The following is a 13,721-nucleotide window of genomic DNA, read 5'->3' as shown; positions in this document are numbered from 1 at the left end:
AAATAGTAATAAAATCAAGATAATTAAGAAGTGTTTGGTAATGCTGATCAGGATTTAAGTTAGATTAACATTTAACTTTTTTCATTTGGAAGTGAAAAATAACTTCTTTTATTTTGCAGCAAAGATTCAGGACGGAGCACATTTTTCAGACAATACAAAGACAAAATGCATTTATAATTTAATCGTTTATTTGGAAGGGACAATGCACAGTAATGAACACTTAAAACATTAAAATGTGTCAAGCGTAACAGCACCAGATTTAGCTTTTAGCTCATTTCGATCCGCAGTCCCTCACATAAAACATTTAAGAAAATTAAATTTTACAAAAATAGCATCACACTCCCCTATACTATCATATGTTTCTGAGTGTTGAGCTGGACAACAGTGGTATTTTATAAACAAACTGCCATTTAAATAGTAATAAAATCAGATAATTAAGATTGTTTTGCAGTGCTGATCAGGACTGAAGTTAGATTAACATTTAACTAATTGCAAGTGAAAAAAGTGCAATTAAATTATCATTTTATGGCTTTTTTTTGCAGCAAAGATTTAAGACGGAGCAACTTTTTCAAATATTCTTAAAAATAAAATGCCTTCACATGTTTCTGAGTGTTGAGCTGGACAACAGTGGTATTTTATAAACAAACTGCCATTTACATAGTAATAAAATCAGATAATTAAGAATTGTTTTGGTAGTGCTGATCAGGACTTAAGTTGGATTAACATTTCCCTCATTTGAAGTGAACAAAAATACAAATAATATATAATTGTATGGCATTTTTTTTGTAGCAAAGATCAACTTTTTAAAAGATCCTTTAAAAAAAGACAAAATGCAACACACTGCCCTATGCTTTCACATGTTTCTGAGTGTTTAGCTGGACGACGGTGGCGACAAATCCGTCTTGAGTCACCACGTCCGAGGCCACGATGTTCATGGGAGTTTTGGCCCCCTGCTGTGAGACCCAGTGCAGCAGCCGAGGAAGACTCCTCTCGATGACTTTGGCCAGGTTGTCCCACATCCTGAAGAAGATGTACTTGAGGATTTTGTGGTCTTCTGGCAGAGTGAGGTTCAGCCCACACACAAACAGACCTGCAGGTCATACAGGTGGTTTGAGTGTTATACATGGAACACAATATAATTTTAAAACATCTTTGAATTATCATGCAGGAGATTAAGGATTAGTAACTTTGCACTGTGTGGCTGACTATATGTTATTTGAGAAATAGAGACACAGGATAATGGGTCCACATATATAATTAAAGGGGACCTATTCTGCTGATGTTCAGGTGTATATCAGTATGTAGTGTCTCTACTTTAAAGAGTCCTCTCCTGCTGATGTTCAGGTGTATATCAGTATGTAGTGTCTCTACTTTAAAGAGTCCTCTCCTGCTGATGTTCAGGTGTATATCAGTGTGTAGTGTCTCTACTTTAAAGAGTCCTCTCCTGCTGATGTTCAGGTGTATATCAGCATGTAGTGTCTCTACTTTAAAGAGTCCTCTCCTGCTGATGTTCAGGTGTATATCAGTATGTAGTGTCTCTACTTTAAAGAGTCCTCTCCTGCTGATGTTCAGGTGTATATCAGTGTGTAGTGTCTCTACTTTAAAGAGTCCTCTCCTGCTGATGTTCAGGTGTATATCAGCATGTAGTGTCTCTACTTTAAAGAGTCCTCTCCTGCTGATGTTCAGGTGTATATCAGTATATAGTGACTCTACTTTAAAGAGTCCTCTCCTGCTGATGTTCAGGTGTATATCAGTATGTAGTGTCTCTACTTTAAAGAGTCCTCTCCTGCTGATGTTCAGGTGTATATCAGTATGTAGTGTCTCTACTTTAAAGAGTCCTCTCCTGCTGATGTTCAGGTGTATATCAGTATATAGTGTCTCTACTTTAAAGAGTCCTCTCCTGCTGATATCCAGGTGTATATCAGTATAGTGTCTCTACTTTAAAGAGTCCTCTCCTGCTGATGTTCAGGTGTATATCAGTATATAGTGTCTCTACTTTAAAGAGTCCTCTCCTGCTGATGTCCAGGTGTATATCAGTATGTAGTGTCTCTACTTTAAAGAGTCCTCTCCTGCTGATGTTCAGGTGTATATCAGTATATAGTGTCTCTACTTTAAAGAGTCCTCTCCTGCTGATGTTCAGATGTATATCAGTATGTAGTGTCTCTACTTTAAAGAGTCCTCTCCTGCTGATGTTCAGGTGTATATCAGTATGTAGTGACTCTACTTTAAAGAGTCCTCTCCTGCTGATGTTCAGGTGTATATCAGTATGTAGTGTCTCTACTTTAAAGAGTCCTCTCCTGCTGATGTTCAGGTGTATATCAGTATGTAGTGTCTCTACTTTAAAGAGTCCTCTCCTGCTGATGTTCAGGTGTATATCAGTATGTAGTGTCTCTACTTTAAAGAGTCCTCTCCTGCTGATGTCCAGGTGTATATCAGTATGTAGTGTCTCTACTTTAAAGAGTCCTCTCCTGCTGATGTTCAGGTGTATATCAGTATGTAGTGTCTCTACTTTAAAGAGTCCTCTCCTGCTGATGTCCAGATGTATATCAGTATGTAGTGTCTCTACTTTAAAGAGTCCTCTCCTGCTGATGTTCAGGTGTATATCACTATGTAGTGTCTCTACTTTAAAGAGTCCTCTCCTGCTGATGTCCAGATGTATATCAGTATGTAGTGTCTCTACTTTAAAGAGTCCTCTCCTGCTGATGTTCAGGTGTATATCAGTATGTAGTGTCTCTACTTTAAAGAGTCCTCTCCTGCTGATGTCCAGGTGTATATCAGTATGTAGTGTCTCTACTTTAAAGAGTCCTCTCCTGCTGATGTTCAGGTGTATATCAGTATGTAGTGTCTCTACTTTAAAGAGTCCTCTCCTGCTGATGTCCAGATGTATATCAGTATGTAGTGTCTCTACTTTAAAGAGTCCTCTCCTGCTGATGTTCAGGTGTATATCACTATGTAGTGTCTCTACTTTAAAGAGTCCTCTCCTGCTGATGTCCAGATGTATATCAGTATGTAGTGTCTCTACTTTAAAGAGTCCTCTCCTGCTGATGTTCAGGTGTATATCACTATGTAGTGTCTCTACTTTAAAGAGTCCTCTCCTGCTGATGTCCAGGTGTATATCAGTATGTAGTGTCTCTACTGTGACATGTCTCCATGCTTTAATGTTCAAAAAGCTCTTGATTTGTCTCATACTGCCTTTAGAGAAACTCCCTCTTGAGGGAACTTTGGGATATTAGCCTTTGCAGACCATTTACATGCACTAAAACCTACACCTAAACACACTACAGGAAAGGGAGAACCCCCAAAAGCATGCAGCCAATAAACCCAATAAAAAAACACATATTTAGCCAGAAGAAAATGGAGCACTCACACTGGTAGGGTCTGTCCCTTTCCAGAACACAACAAAGTTTGGTTTCAACTTTTGTGATGTCCATACTGTTGCCATAGTAATAAGGTATTTTGCCCCATATCTCCTGGTGCATATTTGCAGGATAGTCGTACGAGATGATGACGTTGGTCCCGTTTTCCCAGCAGCTCTTCAGGGTGGGGAAGGGGTACTGTTTGAACACATGACAAATGTTACTTATGTTTCTTATAAAAGACCTGTAGTATTTTGGACCCTTTTGTATTTTCGACTTTTTTATTTAAATATACAGAATATTATATGTTGTTTTGTTTATATTTGATATAATATGTTTCATTTTCATTTGAATTCTTAATTCTCTTTTCCACTTTTTAAAGTATTTTAAGTATTGTATTATAAAGTGTGAACACACTTTTGCTTCTGTGACGAAAGAATTTCCCAAATTGTGATCAATAAAGTATCTATCTATCTATCCATCTATCTATCTATCTATCTATCTATCTATCTATCTATCTATCTATCTATCTATCTATCTATCTATCTATCTATCTATCTATCTATCTATCTATCTATCTATCTATCTATCTATCTATCTATCTATCTATCTATCTATCTATCTATCTATCTATCTATCTATCTATCTATCTATCTATCTATCTATCTATCTATCTATCTATCTAAACATGGTAAAGCAGTGTTCAGTTATTATGCTCCAAATATCTGGAACAAACTCCCAGAAACCTGCAGGTCCGCTGCAACTCTGACTACTTTTAAATCCAGGCTGAAGACTTTTCTTTTGTCGCTGCTTTTAATTGAACTATTCATATCTTAGACTGCACTGTAACTTTATCCATGTACTTTTTTCTTTTAATGTTTAATTGACTGCCATGTATTTTTTCTTTTAATGTTTATTTTATTAGCTTTTCTTTTTAATGACTGATTTTAAATGCCATTTTCTTAATCTCTTTCATTTTTTGTAAAGCACTTTGAATTGCCTTGTGTTGAAAAGTGCTATATAAATAAACTTGCCTTGCCTTGCCTTGCCTATCTATCTATCTATCTATCTATCTATCTATCTATCTATCTATCTATCTATCTATCTATCTATCTATCTATCTATCTATCTATCTATCTATCTATCTATCTATCTATCTATCTATCTATCTATCTATCTATCTATCTATCTATCTATCTATCTATCTATCTATCTATCTATCTATCTATCTATCTATCTATCTATCTATCTATCCATCTATCTATCTATCTATCTATCTATCCATCCATCTATCTATCTATCCATCCATCTATCTATCTATCTATCTATCTATCTATCTATCTATCCATCTATCTATCTATCTATCTATCTAACCCTATCTATCTAACCCTATCTATCTATCTATCTATCTATCTATCTATCTATCTATCTATCTATCTAACCCTATCTATCTATCTACCGACCGACCGACCGACCGACCGACCGACCGACCGACCGACCGACCGACCGACCGACCGACCACCTACCTACCTACCTACCTACCTATCTATCTATATATCCATCCATCTATCTATCTATCTATCTCTCCATCCATCTATCTCTCCATCCATCTATCTATCTATCCATCCATCCATCCATCCATCTATCTATATATCCATCCATCTATCTATCTATCTATCTATCCATCCATCTATCCATCCATCCATCTATCTATCTATCTATCTCTCCATCCATCTATCTATCTATCCATCCATCCATCCATCTATCTATCTATCTACCTACTGACTTTAGGTGTTTTAAATATGTCTGGTTTTAATGGACAGTTTCAGGATACTTAACCCTTTTGCAGAGTTTGGCTCCAAACAGCGTCTTGATGAAGTTGATGAGATGGCAGTGCAGCTGATCTTCGTACCGTTTGACGAAGCCTTTAAAGTGGGAGAAACTGAGGATGAGGATCTCTTTGGGATGCCTCTCTGCCCAGTCGTTCATCACCCTGAGGATAGTCTGTCACCGGGGGAAATGGTCGTTTTTAATACACATTCAATTCAATAACGGAACATTTCGGCTGCTTATATTCGATATTGTTTTTTCGGTCATGACTCAATTAAGGCCCAGTTGAAAACCATTGCAAATATAATTGATACTCCGAGAGGTGCAGAACTATGATAAAATAATTGAAAAGATGCGGTAACCAGAAATGTTTTTAGCCTTGAATTAAAAAGAAAAAAACTCAGGGTTTTGGGAAAACCTCAGATGTTGAAGAAGATAATTTCAGAACTTTGGAGCATAGCAGCTTCTGCATGTTTTGTTCTGACACTGGAGACTATCTCATGGAGAGATGTGGATGTTAAAGGTAAATGCTTTTTGATTTGATTGCTCCAAAATTTATATCTTGGAAGCTTTAACAATCCTGATATCACCTATGACAGTGTTTCTCAAACGTTTTCATACCATGGACCACTTAACCAATAAAAAAACACTCGCGGACCACCTAACTCCACAAATATAAAAAAACACATGGTTTTTCTAGAACAGATTACAAATCGCCTGGAAATGGTACAAACAGGTGGTAACATGTGTGACGAAGGTGTTGCACTGGGCTATATCATGCAATCAAAAGTGAAACTTAAGCTCGCTCCATTGCGGAGATATTCCCGCGAGAGTGCGGAAAACTTAAATGTATTTATTTATTTCAAATGTGAAATGTTACTAATATACTCACGGACCACTAGGGGGGCGCTTACGGACCACCAGTGGTCCGCGGACCACACTTTGAGAAGCACTGCGTATGACCATGGGTTTATTTCCTCCTAACTATGTATTGACGTATACATAAAGAAAAGAGGCAATGTTCTTATTGTCATGTATGACGTTTCCATCCTTACCTCCACATCAGTTTGTGTTAACAGTCCGTGATAAAAGTAAAGTCGGTTGGGGTCGGGGTCGTTGTCCTTTCGAGCGATCCTCAGGTCAAAGTACCGAACTCCTGCATTCAGCTGCTTCAAGATGCTCTCCTCCTGCATCACAAGCCATAACAAAGTCAAACAAACACTCTTTTCTTTATTTTGTTAACACACAAAGACAGGTTTTAACCACATTTTACCTGAGTCCTCGCCCATTTGTACAGTATTTTCCGCACGCAGTACATTTTGCTCAGTTTTTTCAGGCCATCCGGTTCTATTATAGCAGAGCTGAGGTCCAAGTCATAACTCATCGAGTCGTGGCTTCCTAGGAAATAACAAACACACAATTATGAACCTGAGAATGAGCAGAGTAGGGCCCCTTCAAGAGATTAAAGAGTAGAACAAATGACATCTGTTGTTATATTTCTGATTCTGCGAGGAGAAATCACCATGCACTTGTGCATGACGTCTTAAACAATGCTCTTCTTCCAAAATAACAACAATATGATAATTCTGATGTACTGTACACTGTCATGTTGCATTAACAATGTAAGCAGCTTCATACCTGGTATGGTCAGATTATGGAGAGGATTATTGTGGAGCTCTGGAGGAAGTTGTGACATCCAGTCAGTGTAGCTCCTGTCTTCACTTCGGCCTTTTTGTGCAGACATTGTCCTCTCTATGTCTACAACAGAAACCTGAAAGTCAACCCTTAACCTCTTAACAATGCATTCGTTTGCAATTGTAACTAAGTACATTTACCCAAGTTCTCTACTTATACACTGCACTGAATACTTCTACATTTATTTAACCCTTTTTACATCTGAAAACACATGATAAATGACAAGATGTAGTACTGTACTACCAATATACCCAGTATGTTAGTAAATTGGCTCTACTTTGAACAACTACAAAATTTAAATCGGTATTTATAAAGCCAGGATAATAGGATATTCTATAATAATAAAATACTGTGAAGAGAGCTCTTGTGTACATTTATCTGATAATACGTATGTACTTCTACTTTAGTAACATGTTGAATTCAGGACTTTCTACTTTTACTTAAGTCATAAATCTGAGTACGTCTTCCCCCTCTCTTATTTTGTAGCTTACATTGATTTGTTTGCCATAAAATAAAAAATAAAACACGTATAGCCATTAAAGAAATGCAACTTACTCTGCCAAGATGACTCCCAGCTTTCCTTCAGTTCGTTATAACCTCACATGTGAAAGTGCAGAAGTATACCAAGTACTTGTATTATCATAAGCTCAAGGCTGCCGTGTCCACCTCACAATGGCAGTGTGATAAAAGAGGTCATCTGTAGTTGTCCAGCAGGTTTTTGTAGGCATGATGAGATGAGGAATGTTTGAAGAAGCTAATATGAAGTCCTTCCTCATACCATTAGCATGCACTCACTTTTGTTTGTTTTGGTGACACATTTGGCACTGAGAGGTAGTTTTAGGTGTGTCTTTGGATCTCACTTAATGCCTGTATTTTATGTCGCTACAGACTTGGTATAACTTTTAATACAGTTAAGAATGGCAATGAGATAAACTCTACAAGATTGTGAGTCAGTCAGACTCCTCTCTGAGGGCCTAAGATATTCAAAACAATTATATTTGAAAACGTTATAATATTTCCTTTTTTCAATCTTTTTTTATTTATATTTTTCATTAGTTTTACCAAAATAACTTGATTTAATTGTATTTAAAATAACATTTCCAAAGAAATAAATCCTTCGAATCTGTCTGTTCTGTTTCTGTTTGAATGTGAAGGGTTAAATGAAAGAAGCTCCTTTAGCCTTCTCTGCGAGTTATGTGAAGACAGGAGCTGATTGGTGGTCCTGCTGTAAATTCACAGTAATTCAGTAACTCAAAGAGAGAGTAATGTCAAATGACAGTACAATTGACCAATCATATCTTCCCTCTAAATGGGTGGGCTTTATTTCAACAAGTCCTCCAACTCATACGACCAAATGGGCCGATTGTTCAGGCCCTTATTACGACCAAATATGTTGTTTTTTCAAGCGCTTAATACGACCTATAATTACGTTTTAAAGTGTTCACCCTCTAGTGCTCCCGTTGAATGCAAACGTTACAGATGGTCGTTTATTCACAAATAACCCTCTCTGTAAAATCCTAAATTGTAGGATAGTTTGGCCATTAAAACGCTTTTTGATTAGATTTCTAGCGAGAAGTATATATTGTACTTTTAGAATCCACGTCCAGTCGATATGTAGGATCTATAGTTTGATAGATATTACGAAGATGATTTGAGGTATGCGGCAGCATAATAAAATTACCGGTTGAAAACAGTATTTCCGGTCTTGACGTTTTCCTAATAAAACCAATGATCAAATGATTTAACCGTGATATCTGCAGTACTCAACTAAAAAACATCAGTTTATCCTTGTTAATTATACGACATTAATTGGTTTAAATTGTGTACAATGCTTTTGTGTTTTTCCCATAGGTTTTTCTCTTTCGATTCTGAGAGACACCTTTCTTTTTTCAGAGGTTTTGATAGGCTAAAAAATTGCCGCAATGCATGTCGGGATTTGGTGTTTATCCGATATGAAATCGGAAAAACATGTTTTTTAAATAAAATAATACTTTATTCCGAGTGTTCTTGCTTTTCTCTTTGGAAGTCATCACATAACGGCATTGTAACACACGGTTCGGCTGTATTAAATATTACATATCTGCCGTAGATATTTATTTATAGAGCCCTGATCAGAAGACCTTTTGACAAACTGGAAGAACTGCCGCCAAAACTGAAAACGTGACGTGGATCATAAATATATCAGCAATTAAACAACATCTTCCATTTCTTTTCACACAATACGTCTCCTTGCCAGGGGCGGCGCCAGGGGGGAGCTAGGGGGTGCTGAAGCACCCCCCAGGATTGCCAAAGCACCCCCTAAGCACCCCTAAGAAATATGTTTTTTTTTTTTCTCCCGAAAATTATTATTATTTTTATTAAATTAAATCAGAAAAATTATTGATTACATCAATGCAAATGTGAAACAAATAAATGTTTGACCAAAAACATAAATCCAACACAGGTGATATGATTAGGCCAATGGCCAGCACCCATTTGATTTTTGACCTACCCATAGGCTAAATTACTTTGTGACACTTGAGTGACTTCCTGTTAGCTGGAGCCCCAAATGGTTTGCTAACAGCAAAGTGACAAATGGATCGTTTTTTAGTCTTTAAACGTCCACGTGTGGACACTCAATCAAAACCACCTGAAAGCGAGGGATTCTGCACATAATAGGCCTCGTGAGTACAAGTAGCTTACTTCTGGCCTGGGTCTGTTTCATTCAAGCTCTGCTCTGTGTGTGTGTGGCACGAGCCATTTTGTGTGCGTGCGCAAGCGAGCGAGAGAGAGAGCTCGCGCACCGGTGGGTATCTACCGGAGATCGTTGTGGTTAGCATCTGGTGCTAGCTAGCCAAGCTAACGGATATAAGGAGCTTTTTCAAGAACTCTCTCCTGTCAGACTGAGAGTCTCAGATAACCTCAGCTCAGGTGAAGTAAAGGACTCTCAGTGTTTAGATAGTTAACTTTAGTCTAGTTATCTCAGTGGGTCTCAAACGGTTTGTTTTAAAAGGGGAGTGATTTGTAAAATATCTATAAAGAAATAGAAAATCTGTTTACAGTTCTGTTTCATATGTATGTTGAGAGATACAGTATATCCATAGATCTCTTCATTGTGTCTCTCAAAGTGCACCAGATTGATGCTTTTAACTTCAATATTTAAAAAAAAATCTTCCCACTAGAGGAGGTGAGGACCCTCCTAGAGGAGGTGAGGTCCACTCACCACTTGTAAAAAATAGCACTTTACCCCTGCTTATATGCCGTGAGCTGATTACCGAGCCTTCATTGTAACAGTCGCGGGAACATTGTGTGTGTGTGTGGGGAGTGTTGCAGTAGAAAATTCCACTGTAGCGCTGGTGCATTAATGGGAAACCCTTAATGTTTGAGCACCCTCTATGAAACGTCAAGCTACCCCACAGCACCCCCTAGAGAAAATCTCTGGCGCCGCCACTACTCCTTGCAGTATCAACACTAATTCGGCTGACTTTTATATTTGATCCAATTGGTATATAGGCTGTATTTACACCATAACGGTGCACAGCTGATAGAAAGTTTTTGTAGTTTTTAAAGATATTATTCACTACCTTTCCAGCTCCTCATGCAGTTGACTGTTACAGGTCTATACAGGTTCATGGTACGATGCATAAGCTTCAAATCGAGAGACTGAAACTGTATTTTCCTTTACCGTTCTGTTTTAATTTCACAATAACGTTATTAGTCACATTATGTTTGATATTATTATGTTTTATTAACTACACCAACACCCTCTCACTCCCTAAGCGTCCAGGAGGGACGCTTGGTCAGGGTCCCGTGGCGTGCAGTTGTGACGCGCCGAGGCTCCTTCAGCGTCACAAACGGACACAAAGAGCTTTCAACTGATTGCAATGTATTCCCATCGGCGGCGGTATTTGACGCTCATGGAAGCACCGCACCCATTTATGTCGGCAGCTCTTAAAGGCAATGTGAGCGTCCATTCCCATTGGATAACGGAGAATTACCCGGAAGTAAGTATTATCTTACTGTCGATTGATTTGACAGTGATATCTCCACTACTCATCAACTCAAAAACACCATATTATCTTTGTCAATTAAACGACATAGGTTTAAATTATGTTCAATGCTTTTGTGTTTTTCCCCTTCAGTTCCGAGAAACAACTTGTTTTCTCTGAAATGTGGAGCGCCAAAGAGACTACACTACCCACAATCCCCAGCTATTGTTGTTAGGGTCCGTGAGAGTTTGTTTTAATCTGATTTCAAATAAACAAAGTCTTGGTTTTTAGAATATTAAACTTGTTTCGCCAAATTCAGATGATAAATAAAACTTTTAAGCTTGTAAAGGCATAATTACATGAGGCAACTTAACGTCACAGCAGGCATAACAACAGCCGGTGTTTCTTGTGAGGGTTTCCCCGGGAAACAAACACACAATACACACAAATGCGTCACAGATTATTTCGCGGTATTTGAAATCATGTACGCAGCTCGCGACGTAACTAGGAGTCTAGTGGACGGTATCAGTACTACAAGTAAAACAATTCAAAAATATATATTTTTAATTAATTACGTTGTTTATAAATTAATCTGAGGGCCGCAAAAAGAGGGCCACCATTTGCCCATCCCTGGCCTAGGTAAGTCATGGCTCGCCACTGGTCAGACAAAGTTATTGACCAAAACCAAGATGTAGTCTCTTAATAAATACAGGTTTTATTACAGTAAGCTTCAAACTTTACTGTCAACCTAAATCTTTGTGACTCATTGACTGATTGGTGATTGTTTAATCAAACATTAAGCTTCTTGTCCCAAGTTTGATTCCAGGCTTAGTAAATGATTTGCATGTTATATCTCTTTCCATCCCTCATTTATACCCTGTCATCGGTCAAATAAAGGCAAGACAAGGCACGTTTATTTATATAGCACTTTTCAACACAAGGCAATTCAAAGTGCTTTACAAAAAATGAAAGACATTGGAAATGGCATTTAAAATCTAATAAAATAAACATTAAAAGAAAAAATACATGGATAAAAGTTACAGTGCAGTCTAAGATATGAATAGTTCAATTAAAAGCAGCGGCAAAAAGAAAAGTCTTCAGTCTGGATTTAAAAGTAGTCAGAGTTGCAGCGGACCTGCAGGTTTCTGGGAGTTTGTTCCAGATATTTGGAGCATAATAACTGAACGCTGCTTCTCCATGTTTAGTTCTGACTCTGGGGACAGAAAGCTGACCAGTCCCTGAAGACCTGAGAGATCTGGATGGTTCATCATTTAGCAGGAGGTCAGAAATGTATTTTGGGCCTAAACCATTCAGTGCTTTATAAACCAGCAGCAGTATTTTGAAATCTATTCTTTGACACACAGGAAGCCAGTGTAAAGACTTCAGAACAGGAGTGATGTGATCCACTTTCTTAGTGTTAGTGAGGACTCGAGCAGCGGCGTTCTGAATCAGCTGCAGCTTCCTAATAGATGTTTTAGTGAGACCTGTGAAGACACCATTGCAGTAGTCGAGTCTACTGAAGATAAAAGCATGGACAAGTTTTTCCAAATCCTGCTGTGACATTAGTCTTTTAATCCTAGATATATTCTTTAGGTGATAGTAGGCTGATTTAGTAACTGTTTTAATGTGACTGTTGAAACTTAAAGGCAAACATACCTTTAAATAATCTTAAAATCAAATCCATATCATCAAATATTCATGTGTCTATGTCTTCACTTAAAAGTGTGTGTCATGTTTATTTATTGTACATTTTAGAAAAACACCAGTCAATTAGATTGAACTCTCTTTATTGGATATGAGGAAATATAATCATATTTCGGACAGGGAAAAGATTTGCGTCTCAGGCATTTTGTAATTCCTACTATATAACACTGAGATTAGTGTTAATTTTGTCAGCTATTTTTTTTATTTAGTCGTAGTCTTAGTCCTGTGTCAAATGTCCGTTTTAGTTTTAGTCATATTTAGTCACCTTCATGCTGTTTTTATTTAGTCAAGTTTTAGTCTTATTTTAGTCAAAGAAAACTAACTATTTTGGTCAAGATTCAGTCGACTAAAAGTCTGAGCATTTTAGTCTTGTTTTAGTCAAAGTATAAACTAACTATTTTAGTCTTCTTTTTGTCAATGAAAACTGTTGACATTTGAGTCTTTTTAAGTCATCAGATTAAATAGAATATTTCAGTCAAACTAGTCTAGGCTAGCCAAAATCAATAATTTGTCATTTTAGTCAAACCTATTTCACAATAAGATTACATGTTGTCCTTATTTGATGAACAACACAGGTTGAATGATTAAGAATGCAGCTTTGCAGAGAGTATCTGGTCAGGTTTGTGGTGTTTTTACCAGCAGTTTTATGGCCACATTGCTTCCCTTCTGATAAAACAATGCATTCACTTTTTTTCTCTGCCTCATTTTAGCGAACATGGGCCCAAATATCGCCTCGTTTCTTTCTCCCAGGCAGTGGTGGCGTTAGACTTTTTCGTTGTCAGTCATTTTGACGGACAGGATCGTAACATTTCCGTCATAATCCGTTATTACCCGTCGAGTCTGTACACAACTCATCCCTCACTCGCGCTGACGGGGGGGGGGGGGGGTATTCGGTTAACGCGACCACTGCTCCCAAGCCCTGTTGTTGCCATTTTATTTTCTGTTAAATAAGGGTAGTTAGATCCGAGTCTTCCTGACTGTTCATAGTGTGCTATGAACAATGCTGCCCGGTGTAATTCAAATGCATACATGCCATCCTTTCCAAATCCAAAAGAGGTAGGTTTGCGTGCGGCAAATGTGCACGACCAAATGAGGTAATCAGAAGAAATGGAACCCGAGTAATTACATGTATAAACCATGTATTTAACATATATTGCATCATTTTATG

The 13,721-nt window shown here is 37.7% G+C and overlaps 1 protein-coding gene across 2 annotated transcripts; it reads right to left on the bottom strand.

Annotated features, from left to right (window-relative positions):
- Positions 1–213: 213 nt before the first annotated feature.
- On the bottom strand, positions 214–7,573 carry LOC117552354 (PI-PLC X domain-containing protein 1-like). 2 transcript variants are annotated; one of them, XM_034225732.1, is made up of 7 exons: positions 7,437–7,573; positions 6,825–6,944; positions 6,460–6,584; positions 6,242–6,373; positions 5,196–5,360; positions 3,368–3,554; positions 214–1,090 (listed from the first exon to the last, which is right to left on the bottom strand). In XM_034225732.1, the coding sequence occupies exons 2-7, from the start codon at positions 6,928–6,930 to the stop codon at positions 846–848; spliced, it is 960 nt and encodes a 319-aa protein (XP_034081623.1). In that variant the 5' UTR covers positions 6,931–6,944; positions 7,437–7,573; the 3' UTR covers positions 214–845. The 2 variants fall into 2 exon arrangements, with proteins under 2 accessions (XP_034081623.1, XP_034081624.1); XM_034225733.1 differs by having other exon boundaries at positions 6,825–6,957; positions 7,437–7,560.
- Between the last annotated feature and the right edge of the window lie 6,148 nt (positions 7,574–13,721).

This window comes from Gymnodraco acuticeps, unplaced genomic scaffold, assembly GCF_902827175.1.
Source record: "Gymnodraco acuticeps unplaced genomic scaffold, fGymAcu1.1, whole genome shotgun sequence".
NCBI lineage: Eukaryota > Metazoa > Chordata > Actinopteri > Perciformes > Bathydraconidae > Gymnodraco > Gymnodraco acuticeps.
The sequence above is the reverse complement of the archived record's forward strand: the minus strand, read 5'-3'. Positions and strand labels throughout refer to the sequence as shown.

What these genes read in the sequence shown, in the direction of transcription:
- LOC117552354 (XM_034225732.1), bottom strand. Translation starts at nt 6,930, where the DNA reads ATGTCTGCACAAAAAGGCCGAAGTGAAGACAGGAGCTACACTGACTGG. An exon ending in CCATAATCTGACCATACCAG is followed by an intron (nt 6,585 to 6,824) that starts GTATGAAGCTGC and finishes GTTATTTCCTAG; the next exon opens with GAAGCCACGACTCGATGAGT. An exon ending in GAGCCAAACTCTGCAAAAGG is followed by an intron (nt 3,555 to 5,195) that starts GTTAAGTATCCT and finishes GTGTTCAAACAG; the next exon opens with TACCCCTTCCCCACCCTGAA.